This window comes from Nicotiana sylvestris, chromosome 8, assembly GCF_000393655.2.
Source record: "Nicotiana sylvestris chromosome 8, ASM39365v2, whole genome shotgun sequence".
In the NCBI taxonomy this organism is placed as follows: domain Eukaryota; kingdom Viridiplantae; phylum Streptophyta; class Magnoliopsida; order Solanales; family Solanaceae; genus Nicotiana; species Nicotiana sylvestris.
Genome location: NC_091064.1, coordinates 209,994,105 through 210,021,851, shown reverse-complemented (window position 1 = coordinate 210,021,851; position 27,747 = coordinate 209,994,105). Strand labels below are relative to the sequence as shown.

General features: G+C 38.6%; 1 protein-coding gene across 2 annotated transcripts in view; it reads right to left on the bottom strand.

Annotated features, from left to right (window-relative positions):
* Positions 1 to 27,504, bottom strand: part of LOC104226362 (intracellular protein transport protein USO1-like) — a 36,230-nt gene extending 8,726 nt beyond the window's left edge. Inside the window, exons 1-17 of one of the 2 annotated variants that reach the window (XM_070152826.1) lie at positions 27,079 to 27,504; positions 20,284 to 20,505; positions 19,033 to 19,128; positions 18,308 to 18,360; positions 18,079 to 18,175; positions 16,912 to 16,985; positions 16,129 to 16,243; positions 15,010 to 15,120; positions 13,960 to 14,036; positions 13,096 to 13,162; positions 12,897 to 12,962; positions 12,214 to 12,321; positions 11,943 to 12,073; positions 11,749 to 11,815; positions 11,596 to 11,663; positions 11,434 to 11,515; positions 36 to 86 (exon numbers count right to left, since the gene is read on the bottom strand). In XM_070152826.1, coding sequence (XP_070008927.1) covers positions 36 to 86; positions 11,434 to 11,515; positions 11,596 to 11,663; positions 11,749 to 11,815; positions 11,943 to 12,073; positions 12,214 to 12,321; positions 12,897 to 12,962; positions 13,096 to 13,162; positions 13,960 to 14,036; positions 15,010 to 15,120; positions 16,129 to 16,243; positions 16,912 to 16,985; positions 18,079 to 18,175; positions 18,308 to 18,360; positions 19,033 to 19,128; positions 20,284 to 20,505; positions 27,079 to 27,213 — 1,620 coding nt within the window. In that variant the 5' untranslated portion in view covers positions 27,214 to 27,504. The remainder of the gene's footprint in view (positions 1 to 35; positions 87 to 11,433; positions 11,516 to 11,595; positions 11,664 to 11,748; positions 11,816 to 11,942; positions 12,074 to 12,213; positions 12,322 to 12,896; positions 12,963 to 13,095; positions 13,163 to 13,959; positions 14,037 to 15,009; positions 15,121 to 16,128; positions 16,244 to 16,911; positions 16,986 to 18,078; positions 18,176 to 18,307; positions 18,361 to 19,032; positions 19,129 to 20,283; positions 20,506 to 27,078) is intronic. The other variant, XM_070152827.1, reaches the window with a different exon arrangement.
* Between the last annotated feature and the right edge of the window lie 243 nt (positions 27,505 to 27,747).

Genomic DNA, 27,747 nt, shown 5'->3' with positions numbered 1-27,747 from the left:
TTTAACTAAATGAAAGACCTTTTTCTCCTTATTACCTTGCCAAAGGAATGATCTTCGGAGTTTGTCCAATCTCTGTAAAATGCCTGCTGGAATTGGGAACAAAGACATCATATAAGTAGGATGTTAGCGGAAACGTAAAAGAAAAAACACAAGATTTAACGTGGTTCGGATCAAAATAATCCTACGTCCACCAGAGAACAATTGCCCTTTTTAATATTAACAAAGGAAGGGGAGATTTCCCAATTACACTTAAGAGAATTTCTCTCTTAACTCTCTACTCACTACAATGTATTGTATTATTTTGGGATGATTTCTACAAGTGAAGGAGTGCATCTATTTATAGAGGTAAAGACCTCCTCTTGATGTCATTGGTGACATCAAACTACCTCCTCTTGATGTCATGGGTGACATCAAAGGAGGAAGCTTCCTCCTAGCATCCACACCAACTCTTTCCACCAACTCTTCCAATTGGCATGCCATTGTTGACTAAACATAAACCAACATTTTCAGCATGCCATTGTTAACTAAACATAAACCAACATTTTCAATCTCCACCTTGGTTTGCGTTTCGAGCGTGTGAACAACTCTGGCCAAAACTTCTAAGCTTACTGGGCAACCCCGTTGTAAGAAACAAGAAGAATCAAACCATTGTTGAACATACCACCTCCACCTAGCAACTGTTCTCTTCGGAGTTGCATCAGTTGATGCACACCCCCGCCAAGTCCTTGCAGTGTGCAAACTTAGCGAGCGGGACTATCTTGGTCAACATGTCTGCAGCATTATCGTCTGTGATAACCTTCACGACCTTGATAGTTCCCTCATCAATAACATCTCGAATAAAATGAAATCTGACATCAATGTGTTTAGTGCGCTCATGAAATCTCTGATTTTTCATTAGATGAATAGCACTCTGACTATCACATCTAAGAGTTGATTCCAGCTGAACCAAACTCAATTCCGCTACTAAACTTTTCAACCAGATAGCTTCCTTTACCGCCTCCGCTGCTGCCATGTATTCTGCTTCTGTCGTAGACAAAGCGACAATCGACTGCAAAGTCGACTTCCAACTGACGGCACTGCCAACGAGGGTAAAGATGTATCCAGTTGTGGACCTTCTTCTGTCAAGATCTCCTGCATAGTCAGAATCCACATAACCGAGAATTGAAATACCTGTACCACTTTTTCGAAAGGTAAGACCAACACCAGAAGCTCCTTTGAGATATCTCAATATCCACTTGACAGCTTCCCAATGCCTCTTTCCTGGGTTGGACATGTATCTACTTACCACACTTACAGATTGAGCAATATCTGGACGTGTGCATACCATAGCATACATAATACTACCAACTGCACTGGCATAAGGAATCTTTGACATATGCTCCACCTCATCCTCAGACTGAGGCATTTGTGACTCTGAAAGTTTAAAATGAGGAGCTAATGGTGTACTTACAGGCTTGCACGTTTGCATATTGAATCTCTCGAGAACCCTTTCAATATACCTCTTCTGAGAAAGATGTACAACATCGTCTTCTCTTGAAATCTCCATACCAAGGATTTTCTTTGCAGCTCCTAAATCCTTCATGTCAAATTCCTTACTCAATAGTTTCTTCAAAGCATTTATCTCTGTAATGTTGTTAGCAGCAATAAGCATATCATCAACATACAACAGTAAATAAATCATTGAGTTACCAGACATCTTCTTGTGATACACACAACTATCAAATGCACTCCTTGAGAATTCATGTGTAGTCATGAATGCATCAAACCTCTTGTACCACTGTCTAGGGGATTGCTTCAAACCATACAAAGACTTCTTTAGTTGGCATACGTGATCTTCTTTTCCCTCAGCTAGGAAACCTTCAGGTTGATCCATATAGATTGTCTCTTCTAGATCACCGTGTAAGAAAGCAGTTTTGACATCAAGCTGTTGAAGCTCCAAGTCAAATTGTGCAACCAATGCTAGTAGCACGCGAATTGAGCTATGCTTCACGACCGGAGAGAAAATCTCATTGTAGTCAATTCCCTCCTTTTGGCTGAAACCTTTTGCAACCAATCTCGCCTTGAACCTAGCATCTTCCACTTCAGGAATTCCCTCTTTCTTTCGGTAGACCCACTTGCATCCAACTGTCCTCTTCCCCTTTTGTCTTTTCACTAAGACCCATGTCTGATTCTTGTGAAGAGACTCCATCTCTTCAGTCATGGCTAACCGCCATTGTGCGGCATCCTTGCAAGAAGTTGCTTCAATATACGAGGAGGGCTCCAGATCTTTAATCTCTTCTTGTGCAGCTACGAACGCATATGCAATCAAGTTTGCTTGATTTATAAGGCGTTCCGGTTCTCGTGTCTGCCTCTTCTCCCTCCCCTTCGCAATTGTGTATGGTTCATTGACAGCAAGTTCTTCAACGCCTACATCTTCTGACTCATCTTTAACCTGAGTCTCTTGATCCTTTTCCTTGGCAAGCTCCACCGGAAGCTCCACCTGCTCGTTGTTCTTGTTTCCTGAAAACTCCACGGAAACTTTACGGGGATCAAGTATAGAGGATTCATCGAAGGTGACATCTCTACTAACTATAAATTTGAGTAAAGACAAACACCAAAGTTTGTACCCTTTTACTCCATCCACATACCCTACGAATATGGCCTTCTTAGCCCTTGGTTCAAGCTTTCCTTCATTAACGTGATAATAAGCTGGACACCCAAATACTCGTAAGTATGAATAGTTAGAGGGTTCACCTGACCATACCTCATTCGGAGTCTTAAAGTCAATTGCCGATGCTGGAGATCGATTGACAATATGAGCAGCAGTGTGAACTGCTTCAGCCCAAAATACTTTGGACATTTTGGCTTGTAGGAGCATACAACGAGCCTTTTCAAGAAGAGTTCTGTTCATTCTCTCGGCAACTCCATTCTGCTGTGGGGTATGCCTGACAGTCCTATGTCTTGAGATCCCATGAACCTTGCAGAATTCATTAAACTCTTCATTGCAAAACTCCAAGCCATTGTCTGTGCGAAGATACTTGATTTTCCGCTCCATTTGATTTTCAATCAAAATCTTCCACTCTTTAAATGCTTCAAAAGCATCACTTTTTGCCTTCAAAAAATACACCCAAACCTTTCGTGAGAAATCATCAATAAAAATGAGAAGATACCTCTTTCCGCCCTTCGATGGAAGTTTAGAAGGACCCCATAAATCTGAATGGATGTAGTCTAGCACTCCTCTTGTCTTGTGTTTGCCAGTGCTGAAGCTGACCTTCTTCTGCTTCCCTAGAACGCAGTGCTCACAGAAGTCAAGCGTGCTGATCTTCTCACCTTCCAAAAGTTTACGATTGCTCAACATCTCCAGTCCACGTGCGCTCATATGACCTAGTCTCATGTGCCATAGTCTTGCCTTGTCATCATTAGATAACTGCACTGTAGATGCATTTGCAGAGCCAACAATGGTGCTTCCGGCCAATGTGTAAAGGCCGTTCTCCAGCTTGCCTTTCAGCATGACTAAAGAACCTTTAGTCACCTTCATAGTTCCTGCTTCGCTCATGTACCTGTAGCCTTGTTCATCCAGAGTACCCAAGGAGATCAAATTCTTCTTCAGATCAGGAACATGACGGACTTGTGTAATAGTCCTCACGATTCCATCATGGCAGCGAACCCGAACTGAGCCAATGCCAACTATTGCACAAGTTGCATTATTGCCCATTACTACGGTTCCTCCACTTTTCTCGTAGCTGCTAAACCAGTCTTTTCGGAACGTCATATGCAGAGTACAAGCAGAGTCTAACACCCATTTGTTTTCATAACTACTATTATTATTACACGATGTTGTTAGTACATAATCATTATCAAAATTATGTACCTGTTCAACTGTAGATGCACTCGCCTTTTCCTTGGACTTTGACATTGGGCAATCTCGTTCAAAGTGCCCCTTCTTGCCACAACCCCAACACTCTGTATTCTTCTTGTTCACACGAGACTTTGATCTGTGCTTTGATTTGGTCTTTCCCTGTTGGCTAGTCCGGCCTCTTACAAAGAGGCCACTTGCCTGGTCATCTCTATCTCCTTCAATGTGCCTCCGCACATCACTAGAGTTAAGTGCCTGCCGCACTTGCTCAAGCTTGATAGGCTCCTTGCTATACATCATTGAATTCTCAATATCACGATATCCTGAAGTCAATGAAAATAGCAAAGCACATGCAAGCGTCTCCTCCTCCCTTTTAATTCCTGCAATCTGTAAGTCCATGACAAGTTTATTAAACGCATCTAAATGATCTTGTAACGAAGTACCTGACCCCATCTTAAATGTGTGAAGACGCCGTTGTAACAACATTCTTGTTGTCACTGATCGGTCTTGGTATAGCCCTTCTAGCTTTTCCCACAACTGTTTGGCCGTCTCTTCGGTACCCGTACTCACTTCACAAAGCACGTTAGGTGCAAGGGATAGTTGGATTGCACTCAATGCATCCCCTTCAATCTTCTCCTTGTCGGGAGCTGATATATCCGTAGGATACTTTCCGTCAATAGCATGGATTGAACCTTCCCTCCGCAGTAACGCCATCATCTGGATCTTCCAGATATTGAAGTTGTTGCGTCCATTGAATCTATCAATTTCAAACTTCATGGAACTCATATTTGCTTGTTCTTTCTCCTTGGATCGTTAAAGAATCCTGTCGCTCTGATACCAATTGTTAGCGGAAACGTAAAAGAAAGAACACAAGATTTAACGTGGTTCGGATCAAAATAATCCTACGTCCACCAGAGAACAATTGCCCTTTTAATATTAACAAAGGAAGGGGAGATTTCCCAATTACACTTAAGAGAATTTCTCTCTTAACTCTCTACTCACTACAATGTATTGTATTATTTTGGGATGATTTCTACAAGTGAAGGAGTGCATCTATTTATAGAGGTAAAGACCTCCTCTTGATGTCATTGGTGACATCAAACTACCTCCTCTTGATGTCATGGGTGACATCAAAGGAGGAAGCTTCCTCCTAGCATCCACACCAACTCTTTCCACCAACTCTTCCAATTGGCATGCCATTGTTGACTAAACATAAACCAACATTTTCAGCATGCCATTGTTAACTAAACATAAACCAACATTTTCATAGGAAGTGAGTCTAATACTGAGTTGATTAGAACTAGCCTGCCCCCCAATGATAGGTATTGTGATTTCCATCTTGACAGCTTCTTCTCACACTTTTCTATGACTGAATTCCAGATTTCTTTTGATTTGGATCTTGCACCAAGAGGCATCCCAAGGTAAACAGTTGGTAGGGACCCAACTTCTCCTCCCAATATCTGTGTCAGTTGCTCCATGTTGTTAACTTCATTAATGGGAAAAATATTGCTTCTTTCTCCAGTTGATGTGTAATCCTGAGACTCCCTCAAATAAGACCAAAATGATTCTTAGCAATCTAAGTTGTTCCTTTTCGGCATCACAGAAGACTAGAGTATCATCAGCATATTGGAGATGTGTGATCTCTAGATTGTCTGCCCCACTCCTGTTTACCTCAAAACCTTTAACCCATCCGCTGACTTTAGCCGTTTTGATCATGTTGTTCAATCCTTCCATGGCTATAATGAATAGAAAGGGAGATAAAGGATCACCTTGTCTTATACCTCTGTGTGAATGGAAAAAACCTTTAGGAGATCCATTTATGAGAATGGAGTATTTTACGGTAGATATGCAAAATTTCATCCATCTATTCCATTTCTGCCCAAAACCCATTAGTTCTAACATTCTGAGTATGAAGCTCCAATTTACATGATCATAGGCCTTCTCAATATCTAATTTGCATAAGATTCCAGGTTCGTTCTTTTTTATTCTTGAATCTACAGCTTCGTTGGCAATCAACACTGCATCTATTATTTGTCTTCCTTTGATGAAAGCCATTTGTTGAGCATCGATAATTTTCCCTACCACCCTCTTAAGTCTTTCGGTTAAGACTTTTGAGAGCAATTTGTAGAAGCTCCTTATCAGACTGATCGGTCTGAAATCTCTCAATTCTTTCGCATCTGTCTTCTTTGGAATCAAAGCTATATATGTTGCATTGAAGCTTTTCTCAAACATCTCCTGAGAATGGAAGTTGTTGAAGGCCGCCATGATGTCTTCCTTCAAAATGTCCCAGCACTTTCTGAAAAAACCCATTGTGTATCCATCCGGACCTGGGGCCTTGTCACTTGCACACATCTTCAGACAGGTCAAAACTTCTTGTTCCTCAAAGTTACTCTGTAAAAGCTCCCTTTCTGATTCAGAAATTCTTGAGCTATTTTCGAAATTGACAGTTGGTTTCCACTCTTCAGGCTCTTTGTATAACTCCTTGTAGAATTCAGTTATCTCGATCTCTATTCTATCTGGATCCTCGACTACTTCATGTCGAATCATTAGTTGATCAATGTTGTTGTTTCTCTTGTGTGCATTTGCAGTGCGATGGAAAATTTTTGCATTCCTGTCCCCTTCTTTGAGCCACAGAGCTCTTGATTTTTGTCTCCATACAATTTCTTCATTCTTGAGTTGTTCCTCAATCTCCATTAGAGTAGCTGTTTTCCTCACTGATTCCTCCTCTGTCAGCGCTCTTAGTTGTTGTGTTATTCTTATTATGGTGATCCTTGTCTATATTGTGGAGCACCATACTTAGAGCAAAATTGTGCATCTCAATCTGATGTGTGGAATTTTTGTAATATGTGTGGTGGTCATGGTGGTCATTGGGATGGTTGTCCTAATTTTTATTATTCCTCTCAGAGTTCTTATTATAATGATTATAATAATGTTTATTAGTTTGATAGGAGCAAGGAAGTGGAGGATATAGAAAGCATGGCTCGTATTATGGACATGATGAGGCAAGTAGTCGAGCAACATGACATGATGATGAGGCAAGTAGCCGAGCAACAAGATGAAAATCGAAAGGCTACACAAAGAATTAGTGCAACAATCATGAGAATGAAGGCCGAGGCGGAGGAAGCGGATGAAGAGAGCGAGTTCCCACCAGAAAATAATTTTGAAGAAGCAGATATGGTGAGCGAATCTTGGCTAGAGGAACAAGCTCAACTGATAAAATCTCATGAGTTTCTCTGTGATGGCCTTTCAAATATGACAGAACAACTGATAGAAGGAAGAACTGAGCTCAGGCAAGAGATAGACCAATTTGGCTCAGATATCCATGACATGCATGCTCAATTGAATAAAAAGGTTGAGGCGTATGATGCCCTACAACAAATTGTTGTGGATACTGGTCAACTTATGGAGCAAAAAGAGGAATCCCAACTATTCGACCAAATTATTTATGATACCAAGGTTGACGAAGAGTGCAAAATTGAGGATGTCAAAAATAATGCAATTTTGAGAATGAAGTGTGTTGGACCTCATTCTAAACACTTTTCAACATTGTGTTTGGTTGGTGACATGGGAATTGATCCAGTCGAGCATATGGAGGAGTCAATGGATGAGGAACAAAGTGTTTATATTCTGAAATTTGTGATGCCAAGGAGACAAAACGACATCCCTCACTTAAAGGCCAAGAAGTGCAAGATGCGATATCTATTGCTTGGTTCCTTTATTTTTACACCATCGCCCCAGGAACGTGACAGAAAAATTGATGCAAAATTGGGGGCACAATTCATATCTTCAAAGTGGAAGGAAAAGTGGTGAAAGTGATGGCGTCGTGCCGCGACATTAAATCAAGCGCTTGTTGGTAGGCAACCCATCTTTACTGTTTTCTTTTAGTTTTATTTTTTATTTTTTTCTTATTATTATTGTTGTAGTATTTGTTTTTATTTTGTAGGATTATAAGAATAGGAAGTGCAACCATTGGAAGAGTGCAAAAGCGAATTAGATGGTGAGAACTAAGTATGGGGTGCCACACAAAGGACGATACCTGGGGGAAGTCTGAGTACCTCATGAGCCGCTATTGTTTCGGCCTTTGGCCTTTCAGGGAGTTTCTTGTCCACCCTTGTTATTGTTATGCTTTATTTGTGCATTGAGGACACTACACTCTTTTAAGTGTGGGGTGGGAGAATTCTCTAGATGAGTAGTAGGATGTTGAATTGTGTAGCATTTTAGTAGCTAGAAAAAAAAATTGAAAAAAAATAAATAGAAAATTGGACTTTTCCCGACGATGGATCTCCAAGGCAGTTTTCTTGAGGGATTTAAGTCTAAAGAAAAAGAAAAAAAAATTCTTTGTAGGTAGTGTAGCAATTTCCCCTTGGTTTTTCTTTGTGTCGCGGTTCTTCTCCAAGGGTTTTGTTTGAACCGGGTATAGTTAGTTTTTATTTTTTAGAAATAGGAAGCCTTGTGCTATGTTTTGAATTGAAGCAATCTCTTTTAACCTTGTCATGCCTTGAGAATAGTGAGTACTTTAGTTGTGACGCTTAGGCTCAGTTTTTGCCTCTTATATAAGTACCTTAAATTTTATGATCGTGACGTTGCTTAACTTCTTTGACTAGAGTGTCTTGATGAGTCCAATCCTGAGTGACTTATGTGCCATGTGTGTGTAAGGTTTTGTGTTATTATGTGCATTACTTTTGATGTCTAGAACTTGCCCCGTGTGTTTGCAAAGCGAAATAGTAGTTTTGTTCAGTCTTGGAAGTGATATAGGCGTTTCTTTGTTGAGTCATATAAATATTTTACCCGCTTAATTGTTATGTATCATAGTTAACCCCTTTGAGCCTGTAATCCGGTTTCTTTGGCAACCACATTACAAGTCTTACCAATTTGTTTGAATTAACCATATATTTGAACATTTTCACCTCTCATGAGCACTTGAATTGTTATGAACTGTGTAAAAGTTAAAGTGTGGGGTGGTTGAGTTGGTTTTTGAGTGGAACTAGTGAAATAAGGAGAAAGGTTCATTGTTTTGAAAAAGTAAGAGCCATATGAATTGAAAAGAAAAAAAAATTAGTTGTATTGTTGTGAAAAATAATTCTAGATAGTGGTGGCTAGTGATATACTTGTGCTTAAAGAAGTGGGGAGTTAATGTATATTGATGTGAAGGTGGAGTCATGGTTTGACAGAAGTGTGGGGTTTTGATGTTAAAGTATATGTATTAAAGTGCTTAGGGAGGTGTAGTCACTCTTATATCTAAATGTAACTTATCCGTCCCGCAGTCTACATTACAGCCAAATAAAGTCCTACTTGATCCTAGACTGAATGAGCTCGATTAGCAGAGTAGTACACTACGGGCAAGCCTATGGTGCATCTTTTGTGGCATATGAATGTTAGTTCTGAGAATGAGTGAATTCTTTCTATCTTAAGTTCCTAAATGTTCTTAAATTTTATTGTGTGGAACTATTCTCTTTTGTTGTGTGAGGGCACTTGATTCCTGAAGTAAAGGTAATGTCATTGACCTCAATATTAGAGTAAGTGAGTGAGTTGTGAATAATGTGTGGTACTTGTGAGTCAAATCTTGAGGTTAAGATGTTACACTCTTGTGCTTAGTCTATTTTAAATATTCTTGGTGTGATGAATTAGGAGAATTGCTTAAAAAGGTTGTGTCTATATAAAGTGTAGCTTGATTGCTCGAGGACGAGCAATGGTTTAAGTGTGGGGTGTTGATGATAGGCTATAATTGTGTATTTTAGTCGCTTATTACACTCTAAGTTACTGTACTTTAATTGAGTTTGAGCTTCAATCGCTAGTGTTTTGCACTAAATATGTGTTTTATGCCTTGTAGGAATGATTCCGATCTATGTAGGCGTTATGAAATGAATTCAAGTGATTTGGAGCTTTGAAGTCTGAGTAAAAGACCAAGACATTAAGTCGGGATCGTGTTCAGAGGTCGGGTACCAAATCCGGATGTTAAAAGAGGACGAAATAAGTTCACTCTGAGAAAATTACACTGTCGCGCCGCATGGGACGCCGCAAGGCGCGGCGCAGCAGTGTAAAATGTTGCATGATGCGAAAAGTTGAGGCTGCTGATCAACTCCATTAGCGCGCCGCATGGCGCGGCGCAGGGTGCGGCGCGGCTATACAAAATTTATAGAGCCAGAGTCCTATTTCGCGCGGGAGAAGGTGTTTTCGTCTGGGCCCAACCCTACTTGGTATAAATACATATAAAACGCTATTTTGACGACTTTGGACAGATCTGAGACCTAGGGAGACTATTTTGGAGAGAATTGACGTGGAGGAACACACATCACGCTTGGAGGAGGCTTCTAACTAGTTTTTCTTCTCTTTTCTTCTTTTAGTTTCATAGTTTATTTGTTCTAGAGTTTTGGGTGCTACATGAACGTTGTAGTTTGAAGCTTGAATTGCTCTTATTATTTTATCATATTGGTTTATTTATTCAATCTTGCGCTTAATTATTTAATTGATTGATCACCAATTGAATACTATCTACGAATCTAGGATTGAACTCGGGAGAGGGAATTTTAGATTGCATATAAGATTGAGTAGAGCAAGATCTTAACTCTGAGGGGGGCGGATTTGCGGTTAGGATAGGAATATACCTAATCGCCTTGCTTGGTTACTATACGAGAATTATTAATGTGTTCTTGTTAATTCTAATTCCATAGGAATATAGGCATTAGGTTAGCTTGAATAGGCGAGTTGTACTTCGGGAGAAGGCTACGAGCAATATTAACCTTGTCAACCAATAAACCAGATAAATTAATTAGACGATTTAAGTGAAAAATTCAACGGGATTGTTAGCTAACCCATAGCTCTAGAATATTCACCCACATTGAATTCGTCGTTAAGCTTGTCGCTATTTTCTTTGATCTCCTTGTTTGTTACTCTAGATTAAATTTTAGTAAAATATTCATACTTTAGGATTCGCTTGAATAGATTAATTGTTTGGTTTAATTTAGTTGATAGTTAATCACAAGTCCCTGTGGGTACGATATCTGGACTTACAATCCTATATTATTTGTCGACCACGTATACTTGCGTGTGCGTTTGGGAGCAACACTCGTAAAATTAGAAAAAACAATTATGATGACGAATTGAAAAATCTGTAATTTTAGTAATTAAGTAAAACTAATAAATTGAAACAGTATCATAAAGTTATACAGGATTAAATCATTATTATCTTACTTATAACATACTCAATATTTTAAATGTCCTACCCTCTCTGGTTCCTTCATTTGATAACGAGAGAACCTCATAAAATAGAAGCACACTCCTTGGTTAACTATCAAAAACATAATACTTCTCAACTTAGATACTAATATTTTGTCTGATAATATTTTTGATACATATAATATTTTTATTAGGCTTTTGATACTTTTTTAGTTTTTGTATAAAATCATAAATCACTCCTAATTGTTCGTTACGGTCATACACTTGAAACTAGACCTACTTTTAAAAGAAAATAACTTATCAGACTGAACCGGTTCAGTCTGATTGGTTTAGTTGGTTTATAAAAAAACCTTTGACGTCTCTAGCATAACTCTCTGGATAGCAGGCAACAACATGTATAATATATAGTTCTGTTTTTCTACCTTGGCTTCATAGTCCAAGTATTCCTCCTCCAGACTTTTCCTGGGGCTCAACGATTTTGAGACACCAGATCCCACAGCTGAGCTGTCAGACAAAAGCAAAACAACCATGAGACTCTGCACTGCATTATATGCTAACAAACACATGAAAAAAAAGGGCCTTACCCTTCACCTAAAGTCTTCAAGTTCTCAACAAATTTAGAAATGCGATCAATAGAAGGCCTCAACTCTTTCTGTGCAAGCCAAAGATATGGTTTAGAAAGATGTGCTGTGCTAAGCACAGTAAAAAGAAACTATGATCATTTACCAATCAAGTACCTCATAAACAGAGAGGAGTTGCATCACCAAGTTTACAAAATAATCCTCATGCTTTTCGAGTTCAACACTACAAAAGTAAGCAATACCAAGAATCCATTCAGCATAACACTGAACAAACTAAAACAGAGATATACTTCAACGTCCTTCCGGCTAAAATCTGGAAGAATGATTATGCAGTAAATCAAGTAACATACCTGACCTCCTTGTCTTTACTCTCTGTAAATGAAGACTGAAGGGTCCAAGTATCTTCCAAAAAGTTAATCCATGTACTAAGGATATTTGCTTCAACTTTACATGAGCCAATGGATTTTGTCAGCTCGTCTTCCTATGAGCATGAAGAGATAGGTGATGGCCAGTGCAAGAAGTAAGGATAGGAGACACATAACAGGCATAGCAGGAGCTGGAACTAGAATCAATGCATAGGGAATTAGTACGCAAGAACAGACATTTAAATAAAAGACGAACCCTAGTTTTTAAATGAGCAACAATCTGATCATTAGCTTCATAGAACTGGTCCCTCTCTTCTCGTACATTTTGAAGGCGTGCATTAGCCGCAGCCAATGAGATATTAACCTGAAAGAAGAAACCCATTAGCCAGAACCAATAACTTGACAACTAGCACAATTTTACTTTTTTTTTTCGGGGGGGTGGGGGGGGGGGTGCAAAATCCAATCAAAATGCAAACTCGAACAATTTGATCATTCAAAACTAATCTTGAACCCCTTCTCAAAGAAATCTCAACTTGACAGATAGAGAACAATAAATTATTTTAAATTTTGCATCAACATGGAGATGGTGCAGTCACTAATCATCTAAGTCAATAAAATTATAAAAATGGTAAAGGGATGCATCATCTTAACCTCAAACATTATATAGAAGGTTACCACAGCACAGAGATAATTCGAATTGTTTTTTTTGGGATAACGTAAAGGTAATATTATTCAAGCTAATAGCAAGAAGGTTCTGCAAAAGAGTACAAAAGATCATTACAATTACTCCGCTACATCTTTGACATCATTAAGTCAAAAGAATCAAAAAAGATGTTTCAAATTCTCTATCCCATGTTCCTTAAACCAGAGAAACTTCTTTACTATATTTTGCATTTAAAGAAGTCACCAAGGGAATGCCTTCCATCAACAACAGAGTACCTGTTTCAACTGAGCTTCAATCTCATCTCTTAGTTTCTCCAGTGCAGAAACCTCAGTCGCTAAGTCCTGAAAACCAAGCAAATGAACCCCAAACCCTCTTTAGGCCAAGCAATCCCAGAAATCTATATTTATTTACTCTTCAACCACGATTGGTGCAAAAGCACTTCGCCTATAATGTAACATCGTGCAAGCATGTTACCTTCTCTATTTCACCAACTTCGCTAGTCTTGGTCACACGGAATTTTAGTGCCTCCTCTTTCTGAATTCTGTCAACAACAAATAATGATAATAAATCAGCTAGCTATGTAGATACACATTAAGAATCAAGTAGCAGCAAAAATCACACAATTCATTATTAAGTGATGCCATCATTCAAATATCAGATCCCATTTTAATAATCTTTAATCACATGACCAAACATGGGACAGAAATTATCATCTACAACCCCTCGCAAATATGATGCATTATCCCGCACCCAAGGGTGTGGCCTAGTGGTCAATAAAATGGGAGGAGAACCATGAGGTCTCAAGTTTAAATTCCCACGGAGGCAAAAAATTTATTCTCATCTATTCAAGCCTTGGTAGATAGATTTACCAATACTTGTGCTATGGGAGGTACCAAGCATCTCGTCGAATTAATCGAGGTGCACACAAGCTACCCCGAACACCATGGTTATCAAAAAACATTATGATACATTATCCCCCACCCTCACCCCCAAAAAAATTCTTGTTTGCAAACCAAGTAAGCTCTTGGTGTATAAAACTTAAAACACATGCAAAACAGATATTTAGCATATATATGGTTTGTGGAAACAACTCTATGTGAGAAATGAGATTAAGCTAAGTTAGAGGCAAAACGAATACAGTTTATAGAGGCAGCTCTTTCTCACCAAATGGCAACACAAATAAAAATGGAGATTGCATAATGGTGCTTATTTAGTGATGAAGCGAACAATTTGCGACTTTACAAATGTTTTTTTTTTCTTTTTGGGGATAAGGTTTGCCACTTTACAAGGGGATTAACAAAACACGAGGACATAGCAACTGAAATATGCACTTCCAACCTGTGGTCGGAGATCTTCTTTTCAGCTTTGCAGGTGGAGCTAGCAAGAGATTCAGATAAGACTTTCAACTTATCAACCTGCAAACAGTCATGTAGCATAATCTTATGAAAGATGCAACGAACAATTGATGTAGAAGAAAGGATGAACTTTGCCGAAAATACTGGGCCTCATTACTCGTTAATGTATAACGATCCACCTGTTCTTTCCATAAACAAATTTCTATACCAAAACAAATTGGATGAAGCATTTCTAGAACTTTAAAGGAACTAGGACATGCTGACCAAATTTGTCTGTCAAAATTGGAATATAATACAAAAGGTGGCAAACAACCTACAAATATAAGTTGACACTGAAAAGAGATGCTTGATAGCTACCACTAACAAAATATTTCCTAACAGATATTCCCTATGTTTCCTTTTATATTACACTGTTATTTTTTGGAGAGTCAAATATTTTTCATTTGACGAAAACTTTATATACATTTGATAAAAAATTTAATTTATAAAAATTCATGACCTATAATACTTTTTATGTAGTTACCATAGTTTAAAATTACTGTTCAATAATTAGGAGATCATGTCTGAATTGAGACAGCAAATTAAATGCTACGACCTTCAAACTCCAATCCCCTTCATTCTAACAGAGGAGTAGAAAGGATAGAAATAAAAGCAGCTAGTTGACAAAATGTAGATGTGTAAGCAGAACATATGCCCCACTGAAAACAAAGAATGGTTAGGACTGGGAAATGATTAAGATTTCTATGACACTGAAACTTATCATGAGAGAAGTGAGAACAAATTTAAAATATGGCATACACACCAATGGTAGAGAACTTCACAAAGTAGGTCAGGAGTAATGATTTTAATGGAATCTAGACAGTAACAATATGGACATACATATTATTCAGTGTTTGTTGCCCACCTGATGCAGCCTTAACAAACAATACATCAAATGAAAAGATGAGCAAAATGCAATTTCCCAAACGGGGAACCAAAGTTCCTGTTTTCAGAAAACAACATTTTAAAGTAATAGGTAAAAGGAGTGGTGTACCTTCTGAACATGGACTTCAGGGGAGTCCCCATATTTCAGAGCTTTTTTCTTCAGTAGAAGCCCTTCTAATTTAGAGCAGACCCGAATATGTGCAAGTGCTCCTTTCAGAGCCTATCAATAAAATGAAAACTGTCGCGTTCAATCAAGTTTTCTATTTCTAACGACAAAACAAAAAAGAAAGTTTTAGCCTAATTTATGAAGTGCTAAGAGACTTTTTTTTAACAATCTTTCAGTTTCTTATCATGTCCGCAAGATAAAACCAAAACTCCTGAAAGTAAGGCCCAGAGAGAATTCTATTTGTGGTGATGTTGATAGGTGAGGCACAGTAACATACCAACCATTTTAAGTGCAAATGACCATTGTTGATGCAAACGGGAAAGCTCTCTCGTGCAGTAACCTCATACAAAATTTATGAGACCTTACAAAGGTCTACAATTACAACAAGAAAGTTTTTTTAACAAGTAAAACTAGAACCATAAGAACTTTTTAATAAGAGTAAGACCAGGACCATGAATTTTTTTTCATGAAAACCAGAAAAGTGAGCTAAAATAGAGTTAAATCTGATACCTGAAAAGGAGTTAAATCTGAAAACTAGAAAAGTGAACTCAAATAGAGTTAGACAGTAGATATCATGCATGTAAACCATCTATTCTATCATCTTAGGAGACAGTCACAGAACATATTTAGAAATCCGAAAGAGGAATTATTTCCTGAATATTCCAGAATAGGGAGTTAACAGACTGGCAAGAACCAGAACAAAAATGGACAATAACACCTGAATATTGATTCTTCGCTCTCCTTCAAAATCATGTCATTTTCATATATAGTCCAGTTACATTCTTCAAATACAGATGAAAATAAAATAACCAATCCAAATCTATGAAATACATTCACATGTTTCAATAATGTAAACGCAATTAACCATTCATGTCAAATAATTTTAAAATGATAGTTTCTTTATAAAGCATGCAATTACAAGAACGTGCAATTCGAATAAACTTCTTAATGGCATGCTCAGTTTCATTATGCCACATAAAATGCAGATGGAGCAAAAAGGAAACAACGGAACAGCAATAAGGTTCACTCCTTTTTTCCTGGATAAATAAGCAATAAGGTCACCTCTATTGAAGCAACAGTCTCTTGAGACATCATTTCATGACCCTCACCATTTGGGTCCTTTGCTGCTTTTATTTCATCAAGTTTTTTCTTCAACAATGAGACCTCAGCATCAATTCTGCAAGAAAGAAAGATGAATGATGCGTCAACTTATAACCTCTTCCGGACAAGTTTAAACATTTTTCACAATGTATTCTGTGCTTATAAAAAGATTTAACAAGAACTGGTTCTAAAACTGAGCTTCAGCTGTGAATTTACAAGTGCTGTATTTTTCGGACTTAAGTAGACCACAAACCTATGAAAAATCAGAAAAATATTGTATGGTTCCTTGCTCATGATTCAGGAACTTGACAATGACCCTTATTTACAATACTCCACAAATTAAAATTTTCCTTCCTTCTGGGACAATTCACAAATTGAACACTGATACTGCCATTTATTTTGGTATAAGTACTGATAGTTACTCCACAAAAAACACAAAATGGAAGAAGAAAGGCTACAATTATGATTTCATTTGCATTAACGGAAAAAGGAAGAGGACAAAAAGAAAAAAGGCAATAACTTAAAGTTTTGTTTTTAAACACATTATCATTTTCTCTATCATAGAGAACAAGTAGCACAAAACTTCCCCTCTCACCTAAATAAGATCGCCTAAAGATACCAAATTGCATCAGTCAAAGCTCATAATACATGGCAGCTCCGTCTCAAAAATATTTGGCTCCAGACAGCCAGGCTTTAAAATACACAAAGATCTCAAGAACGTGAAGTGTCCTAGCAAGAAATTACCTCCCAAGATCTGCATTAATTTTCAAACCTGTGATAGCACTTTCTGCAAACTGGAGCAGCTCCTCTCGCTTTACCTGCCAAAAGAAAATTATGTTTTCACGGATGGAAAGCATGACAACAAGTTTTAGTCTTTAGGTAATATTTTTTTATTGGGCAGCCTGGTACACTAAGCTCTCGCTATGCGCAGGGTCTAGGGAAGGGCTGGACCATGTTGGGTCTTATGTATGTAGTGTTACCGAATCTATTTTTCTAACCTATTTAACTTTTTAGCTAATATCCCCCTCTGTTATGTATTGTGTGATAACAAAGGGGGATATTACCTAAAAAGTTAAACAGGTTAGAAAAATAGATTAGGTGAAAGAGGGCATTGGAAAACAAGTGCAAAATTAGCTTCTGAAAAATGGAAAGGAGTGGAGCGAATAGAACTGCATTAATTCCTTGAGATCGTCAAGACTCGACAGCACATAAATACATTTTCACCTGAGCACAAGCAGATGGTAAAACAAATTATGACAACGTCTGAAGGTTTTCCTAGTGTTCCCACCCCGGTCAAATTTGATCCACAGACGGAACAGGCGGAAAATGTGAATCTCATTGGGTCTAGATGGAATACAGATAAAAACATTCAGAACAAACAAAGACAAGGAGAATGTAGGCAACCTTAGAGACGAACTTCAGACACCAAGCCATTGGGCAAACTACAACATTTCAAGTAAAGTGGTTCACAACGTGGCTGGTCAAGGGCATCCGCAAATAGATCTTATAAGTATTGTGGGGCATCTATAATCCAGAAATTAATACACAATGATTTCAAGGAGACAGAATTTTCCTTTTCCACAGGTTGAGTATTTGGTGAACTGGACCTAAAGCTAGTTGAGATGTTTTTAAGGAGATACAATTAGTTATCAGACCAAATGCAGATGTCAGTACACTTTAAGATAAAATGGCCTCTGATTTAGTTGGTGGTCTAGTTTAGTTAACCAACCAGATGTAAAATTTTAGAAATTATTACATAAAGGATGTCTCACAACTGAACTTCACAACACTTTTCAGCCTCAGTGAAACATAATCCTGCAGTGAAAACTATTGGACGGAGAGTACAAAAGTACAGAGTTCCAATTATGGTTGTCTACTGATAAAATACAGTAAGGACTGTTTTGACTTTACCAATACTTCATCTTGGTAGCTTGAGAAAGCTTTTGCCAGATCCTGGATACTGCTGACTATTGCATAGTGAACCTCTTTTCCTCCAGTGAGACAGAGTCTGCAAGTAACCAAATACAGTTATATCTTGACAATCAATGCCTAGCCAACAGATACAACATAAGCCAGAACATAATGAATACCAAAGTTACTAAAGCACAAACTCATGGCCAGTGATACTGACTAAACTCACCCAAACAATTCAAGCAGGAAAGAGACTTCTTCTTCATTTGGCGCTTCAAGAATCTGAATCAGAGGAAAGAGTAAACCTGCTGTTAACCTTCGTAATCAACAATCTTGAGAGCTAGATATCAGGCAAGTTACATACATAAGAGAAAAGAAGAAGGACATTACACTATCTGGAAGGATGAAACTGAAACACCATCCATTCTCCATATATGTCTTTGTTCAAATAAAATAATACTCCCTCCATCGCAATTTATGTGGCACACTTTCCTCATTACTCTGTTTAAAAAAGAATGACACATTTCTATATTTGGAAACAATTTAACTGTAAGCTTTCTACTTTACCCATTTTACCTTTAATGAGAAGCTTTTATAGCCACATAAACACTACGAGACATTTAAGACCACAAGTTTCACATGTTTTATAGCCATACAAATATTATAAGCATGTCTGAGACCACAAGTTTTACAAGTCTTTCTTTTTTACTTAAACTCTGTATCGAGTCAAACTGCGTCACATAAACTGAAGCGGATGGAGTAGTTGTCTATATCTAAACTTTCATTCTTCAACCTAAGAGCTTTAACGAAAGATGTTTCTTAAGAAGCATTTATTTGAAAAGATCAAAGTAAATGAAAATGAAAACTTAGCAACAGAATTGGTAAAGGAAACTAAAAATGTATGTAGCTTCTTTAGCAAAACCAAGCACGGCCTAAAGATATTTATTTACATACCATAGATATTGATATGCCCTCCAAAGCTTGACTGTAAAGAAAGACGTCACGGAAGTTCATTGGTTCACCACCCATCTCAGAATCATAATAGAGAACCTATCAAAATTGGACATAAGGGATAAAGCTATCTGTATGAAACAAGTATATTGAGGTTATAAGCTTTCTGAAGGGTGAATCATGAGAATCCAATCAACAATATATACCCATAGGAGAAAAGAATACTGCAACAATGTGATTGAGTTTACTCTCCATCTAAGCAACACAAGTACAAGACCTGCAACTAAATAAGAGAGACAAGGGGACCACAATCAAAAGAGTCGACAAGAGAGGATTGCTCAGTGGTAACCACCCTCCACCTCCAATCCTGAGGTTGTGGGTCCGAGTCACCAGAGAGCAAAGTAGGGAGCTCCACTGGGGAGGGGTTAACATATATATATATATATATATATATATATATATATATAAAGAATCAAAACAGTCAGTATTTAACTGAGGTGATTGCTTTCACGACAACTAGCATAATATATAAAGCTTGGAGTTTTCTCTAAAACTATTCAAGAACAAGCAGAAATTATCCACAGATCAGGATCAGCAAAACTTGATATGAATTGTAAAACAACCAAAGGCAATCTGATATCCATTCAGATTTGCTTCCAAAATAAGCTTGTGGAAAAAGAAGTTTTATCAAACATGCTCAGCTTCATCGGTTTCTGGCATGTTGGTTTCTCGTGACTGCGTACTTGCTGCATTAACTATTACTGGACTGAAGATGGTATATGAATCACGCTCTAGAGAAATTGAGCTAATAATAGTGGACTAGCAGCTTTAGTACGTAGCAAATAAAAATAGTGTCAGGAGTTCCACAATCAAAACAAGATCCAGCTGCTTCTTAGTGATCAAAAGCAGCAAAGGATTGAAGGGAGTGGAATCTATACACTCAACCGACACTCCTTGATATTTATTTCAGAACCAGCAAAAGAGCCATTTAGGGGACTCCTGGATACACCTTATCAAAAAGGAGAATACTAGACACAATGAACAAATTCCTCAACAGATTATTCCATGAGATAAAACAGCACAAATGAATCTGCGGCAAACTACTAAAGCATGCAATTATTTCACTTAATGCACATAAAATCCCAAACTGAAGAACAGAATAATTCTAGAATATTACAAAACAGGAAAGGTCTTTTACTCATCACAAAACAGGAAAGGCCAAAGAGAAAGAGCATGGAAGGTCAATTTACTCACCAGAGATTGTTTTCTTGGATTCTCCTTTGCTTCTTCAGAAGGATACTGCTGCTCGTTGATCTTATCCTTATCTTCAGCAGAAACCTCAATCCTCTTTTCAATTTCTTTAAGTACAGCTAACCACATTTTCATCAATCGAACTCTTTCTATTCCCCTGCAAGAAACAGAAGCTTCTTCCAATCTTTTTACCGTCTGTTTGAAGTTTTTGAAGTTCCTATTCCCCTGGCATAAACGTTAAATCATCTAGTTAACTCTTTAGTTACAAATAAGAAATGGAGTCCAAGCACAAGAGAGCCCAAATATAAAACTTTACAGTTCCTGTAGTATTTCAGAAGTTCATAACTATGTTAAGCTCCATTTGAGCTCGGCTGCTTATATTTCTTACCTTTCTTAAGCAAATCTTACTTTTAAATTATTGTTATAGTTCAGCTATCATAATGCTAAACAATAAAACAAGTTTGTTTCCTTTTCTTTCGAGGACTACAATACAATAATACTCTCTTGCCTGCTTATATCAGGATGTTCTTTGTTCTTCGATTTTTTTGATAAGGTAAATTATATTAATCAAGAGGGAGAGAACTCCCGTATACTGGAAGTATACCAAAAAGTAGAGAATTTACATCAGAACATGATTCTCTACAAAAGACGCCCAATCTTCTATACAAGTAGGGGCTATATGAGTGCATCAAAAAGCGATAAAAAATAAAAGACTATTCTTAAGATGTGAAAAAGGAGACTCAATCCCCTCAAAGCTCTCCTATTTTTCTCCCCCCAAACTATCCATATGAGAGCTAACGGGGCGAACTTCCACGCCTTTTGCTTTCTTCTTCTACCCAGCTATGTAACATCTCCGTTACAGTGCTTGGCATCACCCATTGAACACCAAAAAGATTCAGGATTGCCCTCCACAAAGCCAAGGACACAGGGCAATGCAACAAAAGATGATCAACTTCTTCCCCTGAGCTTTTACACATGTAGCACCAACTAACAAGTGTAATTCCTCTCTTTCGAAAATTTTCAGCAGTCAAGATCACTCCCCTCTCCGCCAGCTATGCAAAAAAGAACACCTTCGTCGACGCCTTAGAAATCCAGATCGAAGAGTATGGAAAAGTGGCCTCCTCTCTCACCAACATACTCTGGTAAAGGGACTTTACGGTAAACAAACCATCGCCACGAAAACCCCATCTCCAAGAATCACAAGATGGTCGGGGCCTGTCTTGCCCATATAATAGTGTCAACAAATCTTGGAGCTCCGCAATCTCCCAATCTTGCATGTTCCTTCTAAATGAGAAGTCTCATACTACCCCTTCCATGCTCCTTACGAATCTGTTGGACCATCAATTCCTTCTGGTTTGAAACTCTGAAGACGTGAGTGAATGAGACCCTCAGAGTATCCTCTCCACACCACCTATGGTTCCAAAAGCTGATTCTCCTCCCATCTCCCATCTTGTAAGTGATGTTGCCACTAAATGCTTCCCAATTCTTCATGATGCTCCTCCACATGCCACACCCGAAAGGTGTTGTGATTGCCTTGGTCCTCCAACCCCCTCCCGTGGAATCGTACTTTTCTACTATGACCTCCCTCCATAGGGCATGCTCTTCTACCCCGAATCTCCACAACCACTTCCCCAATAAAGCTCTGTTGAATACACTAAGATCTTTTACTCCAAGTCCACCCCACTTCTTTGGGGAAGCGATTGTCTGCCAATTTACTAGATGAAACTTTCTAGTTCCATCCGCCGCATCCCAAAGAAAATTCCTTTGAAGCCGCTCCAGTTTTTCTGTGATGCTCACCGGCGCTTGCAACAGGGACAAGTAATAGGTGGGCATACTCGATAAAGTGCTTTTAATAAGCACTTTTTTACCGCCTTTTGACAAATACCGTTTTTGCCAGCCTGCCAGTGTTTTAGATAGCGTGCGGCGACAAATAGCAACGAGGGCTTACTTCACTGAGGCGAGAGGCGAGCAGCGAAGCGCTTGCCTTTTGGATGTGAAGCGACAATTTATACAAAAAATAAAATATATATATATATATATATATATATATATATATATATATATATAATTAAAAACTCAATAGCAATAATATATTAATAAATATATCAATTCAAAAATTAAAAACTCAATAGATAGTCATAGTAGTTTCATAAACTAAAACAAGCAACATCTATATGTAATTAATTCTGCTCTATAAGACTAACCGAAAAAAAGAGTAAATTTTAGGTTTGATTTGAACTATGAAGTAGCTCTCTGTCTGACTACCTCTGCCCGTATCCAGGATTAAAAAAACAGAGCAAAAAAAAAAAGAGAAGAAAAAAAAGGAAGGGAAGAAAGAAAGAAATAAAGATAGAAAGAAAGCTAGCTCAAACCTCAAAGAACTCTCTGCTGCTTGCTCGAAAAACAGAGCCAAAAAATAAAGAAAAAGGAAGAAAGAAAGAAAGAAGAAAGAAGCAAGAAGAAAGAAAAAGAAATTGACAGCAATGGTCGAAGAAGAAAAAAATGGACAGCAGAAACTAGAAGAAGAAATAAGAAATGGACAACATACCTGGGCTATGATGTCGCTGTCCCAAGCCCTAATATTTAGTTTATTGATCGAAAAAACAAATGGTGATGGTTGTTGAAAGAGAAAGAAGTGAAAAACCCAAGCCCTAATTTGTATTTTAAATTTTTAATCGATGTTTGGTCGCTGCCTTTTCTTTCTTTTCTTTTTTTTTTCAAAAAGCGCCGCTACACATCGCCTCGCGCATCGCAGCGCCTCTCGCTACATAGGCAGAGGCGCTCGCCTTTCTGAAATCGCCACGCAACAGAGCAAAATGGCACCGGCAGCTCGCATCGCATCGCCTCACGCTATTAGCGCTGAGGCGAGCGCTATTTACAACACTAGTCTGCTAATCTTTTTTCAACCCTTTCGATCACTGGATTCCAAACCGTAGTATCTTTATGCGACGCGCCCAATGGGAGACCCAGGTAAGTAGAGGGGAGGGAACCCACCTTACATTCGAGAACATAAGACAAAGGCACAAAGCATCAATATTAGCAACCTCATCCGCCGAGAAAATCTCACACTTGCCGAGGTTGATTTTGAGTCCTAATACTATCTGAAACCACTGCAAGACCTGCTTCAGGTAGGTCAACTGATCCATATCGGCATCACAGAAAACCAGGATGTCATCCGCAAAGAGCAAATGAGAAACTCTTCGGGCACTGAGCACCCCGATCGGAGCTGAGAATCCTCTCAAGAAGCCTCCGCCCGCCGCACGATCCATCATTTTACTCAGAGCATCCATCACTAGAATGAATAGCATGGGGGACAGGGGGTCACCTTGCCTGAGACCCCTAGAGCTGCCAAAGAAACCACACGGGCTGCCATTAACCAAGACAGAGAATTTGACTGAGGAAATGCAGAACTTGATTCATCCCCTCCATCATGCCCCATACCCCATCCGCATCATAATGAAATCCAAGAACTCCCAATTGACATGGTCGAAAGCCTTCTCAAGGTCCAACTTGCATAGTAAGTCGGGTTCTCTATTTTTCCTTCTGGAGTCTACAAGTTCATTTGCCACCAAAGCAGCATCCAGGATCTGCCTACCTTCCACAAACGCATTCTGGGAGGACGAAACAGTCACGTCAAGAACCTTCTTAAGTCTGTTGGAAAGCACTTTGGAAATAATCTTGTAGATACTCCCACGAGACTAATAGGCCTGTAGTTTCTGATACAAGATGCACCTTCTTTCTTAGGCACAATAGTAATAAAAGAAGCATTGATACTCCTCTCGAAAACACCATTCACATGGAAGTATTCAATGGCTTCCATCAACTCCCCCTTGCTGGTGTCCCAACAGAGCTAGAAGAAGGCCAAGGAGAAACCATTAGGCCCGGGGGCCTTATCACCAGCACAACTCGACACAGCCTTGTGCACCTCCTCCTCCTCGAAAGCCCTTTCTAGCTACTCACTGTCTCTCTCCCCTATGTGGTTGAACTCTACTCCCCCCAAAGTCGGCATCCAACTAACTTCCTCTTTGTATAAGTTCTCATAAAACCCCAATATCGCCCATTTTACCTCCTCATCTCCCTCAATCCTCACCTCATCCATAACTAAGGACTCTATGAAGTTTCTCCTTCGATTTGCAACCGCCACCTTGTGGAAAAACTTGGTATTCGAATCCCCCTCCTTTAACCAAAGCGCCCTCGATTTTTGCCGCCAACTAGTCACCTAAGCTATTGCTAACTCGACTATTTCCCTCTTAACCTCCCCCAATCTCGCTTTGTCAGATTCATGTAACTCTCTCACCCCTTCCCTCTTTCTAATTCCCCCAATGCATGCATAAGCTCCCCCATTTTAACCTCTACCCTCTCAAAAACCTCCTTATTCCACCTAATAATATCTCTCTTGAGCAATTTAAGTTTCTTCATAAGACGGAATAAGGTGTCCCTGATACCCCGTAGCTTGTCCACCATTCTTTCACCTTTTCACCGATTCCTATCACTTTCAACCACTTTGTTCTTTGATATATCACTACACTTGCATTATCTTCGTAGTTATTATTTTAGTCTGTTGCTGCTGTTATACCCAAGATGCATTTATTTCCCTTTTTCTTTGGTATGCTTCAGTGCCACTTTGGTAGTTCTACTTCAAAGAAGATCTTTCGTTTCATTCGTATCGTTGGGTTGATCTTTTAGCTACATTTTGTTTCTTTTCAATAATGGCAGAGCCAGGCCAGCTTCACACACTCAACTAATCGACCAAGTAACTGCTACCTCCCACAAGCACAAACACTCACCAAGACTTACACAGATAGAAAGAGTTAACCTAGTGTCATCTCTCCCACAATTTGAACCTTAGTTTACTCGAGTTATTACTCAAACTTTTTACCACTAGGCACCCTCATCGAGTGTTGATATTTTTTCATTTTACTTTCCAGCTATTTAATTTATACTCTGTAATGTTGACATCGTCTAGGTGTGATATGCATAAAACTCCATAGTCCTTATAAACAGAGCTCGAATCAAAATGCAATATCGAGGAATAGAAGTTCAGGGATCTTTACCCCTGCATGACGTACAAATCTCTAACTTTATCAGAAAACCCACTTCAGATCAAGAATCAAGCTTTCTTTTATAGTTTTTCTCACAGGTGAGTTGGCCCGTCAGTACATCACCCTAGTATCAGGACTTGGTTATTTGGTTCCCGCATTTTGTGAAGTAGAATATTCCACAATACCCAATTCGTCAAAAATTACCAAGCCTAATTTTAGATAAATGTAGCACTATTCTTGAGCAACATTCAACAACTCAAGTTTTTCAAGAAAGAATTAAAACCAAAATGGATTTCAACAGAGTTTTACCAATAAGCAAATTACATAAAACATGGATGCACCTCTCTGTTTCCTCAAGCTTCAACTTGAGCTTAGCAATCTGGCTCTCCGTTCATTGCTAATACTCAATAATTCCTTCTCACTTCTAAACACTATTGCTAATTCCATGGTGTTCCGTCTCACCTCAGTCAACACCTTTCTTCTCGCTATCCTCCTCTTTCTTCACTCTCTTGAATAGCTTCTTATGCAAAAAGCACCCAAACAGTACCCCTTTTAGCCATCTTTTCTAAGACCTCCACTACATAATTCACTGGAATAACCAGTTCCAAATCACCCTTCTGCTTCAATTTAGATGACCAACATTTGTGCTCCACATATTTCAAGACTAAGGAGCCTAAATTCGATTTCCTCTTCCTCTACCTCAACCCCTCAAACTTACAACCATCATCCTCTCCGTCCCTCACGTGACTCAATATTCTCTATCACAGTATCACGCATGCTCACTTGCCCGATACCTAGCACAATTTAGGTTCCTCAATCAAGAAATCTGTGGAGCACAAATTTGGGTCATCTAAATTGAAGTTCTTGGGTGAGTTGAAACTGGTTAGTCCGGCCAATTGTTTTAGCTGAGAATTTGGGTAATGTTTGAGTGCTTTGCATAAGAAGCTGTTCAAGATAGCAAAGAAATAAGAGAGTACCGAGAAGAAGGTATTGTCTGAGGTAAGTGGTGTTGAGTCCCATATCGTTTGTGGGATGGGCACTTGGACTCCGTATATGGTCTTGGTCAATCATTACCTCATGAGCTAGCTTTTCGGGTTGAGGTATAACCATATTCCATTTCTTTACCATGGTACCAAAGTCAGGCCCATCCCATTTCTTGTTTAATTCGATATTGGGCCCCCATATTATATTGTACACGCTCCAGATGTCCGGTCTTGTACGTGTGGGGGTGTTGAGTCCCACATCGTGTTTGTAGGATGGGCACTTAGACTCCTTATATGCTCTTGAGCATTTACACCTTATGAGCTAGCTTTTGTGGTTGACTTAGGCTCAAATTTCATTTCTTTAACAGGAACACCATGACATTAGCAATGGTGCATTGGTGCTTAGAAGTGAGATGGAATTGTCGTTGGTAGCAGAGGCGGATACACCTTGTGGCATGCGGTGTCACGTGACACCGCTTTGTTGAAATTTTTGTTAAATAAGTATAGATAGATAGTATACAAAATGAAAATATTGGGTATAAATATAAAAATGACACCGCTTGTTATTATAGTAATTTATTCATTTGTTCATTTTCTTCAAATATTGACACCACCTACCAAAAATCATGCAAACTCTATTGGATTCCATTTGGGTCTTAATTCTTTTCTAGATACTCAGATTTATAGTGAGCTAAGTTTATTTATATAAAAGTAGTAATAAATAAATAAATACATAAATATACAAGAAGAGAAGAGGGAAGTGGAGAAATTACAATGCGGTGGTGGAGCTCGGCAACAGCTTGACCGGCTTGTTGAACGACAGAGTCGGCATAGTTCTTTACGGTGCGGGTAAGGTTGTTGTTCCCAACCTCCACTGCTTTGCTCATCGCCGATTTCAACCACGACATTTCTGCTATTCTTAGAATTAGGGCTCTACAGTATATGACGCCAGAAGAGAACAGAAGAAATCTAATGAAGCTACTAGAATTTTTTCTATTTTGCTGATATCTAATCAGTAAATGGGAATAGAGATGAAGATCGTGCTGGTGTTGTTCTTCTCTGCACAGCTTGGGATGGGAAGGAAATAAACCCAACTTGCTTTGCGACTTCAGTTTTTACTTTTAGACTTGGAAGACAGCCCCGCTTACGGACAAAGTTGTTGCTAAAGGAGAAATAAACCTTAGAAACAAATTGTCATTGCTTGTAACAGCTTATTTGGACGGTTGTTATGTATTGTTTGGTAATGTATCCTATTATAGTAGCGTATCTATCATTTTATGAATATAATATTTAGATAAATTATATTATTTGTGTTGTTTCATGCAATACCAATAATAAACTTGCAGTATTACAAAGAAAAATTATGGTACGCAATAAAATTATTATATAAAAAGGTAGGATAAAGGATTATTTAATAATAATAAAGGGCAAGGTGGGGAAAA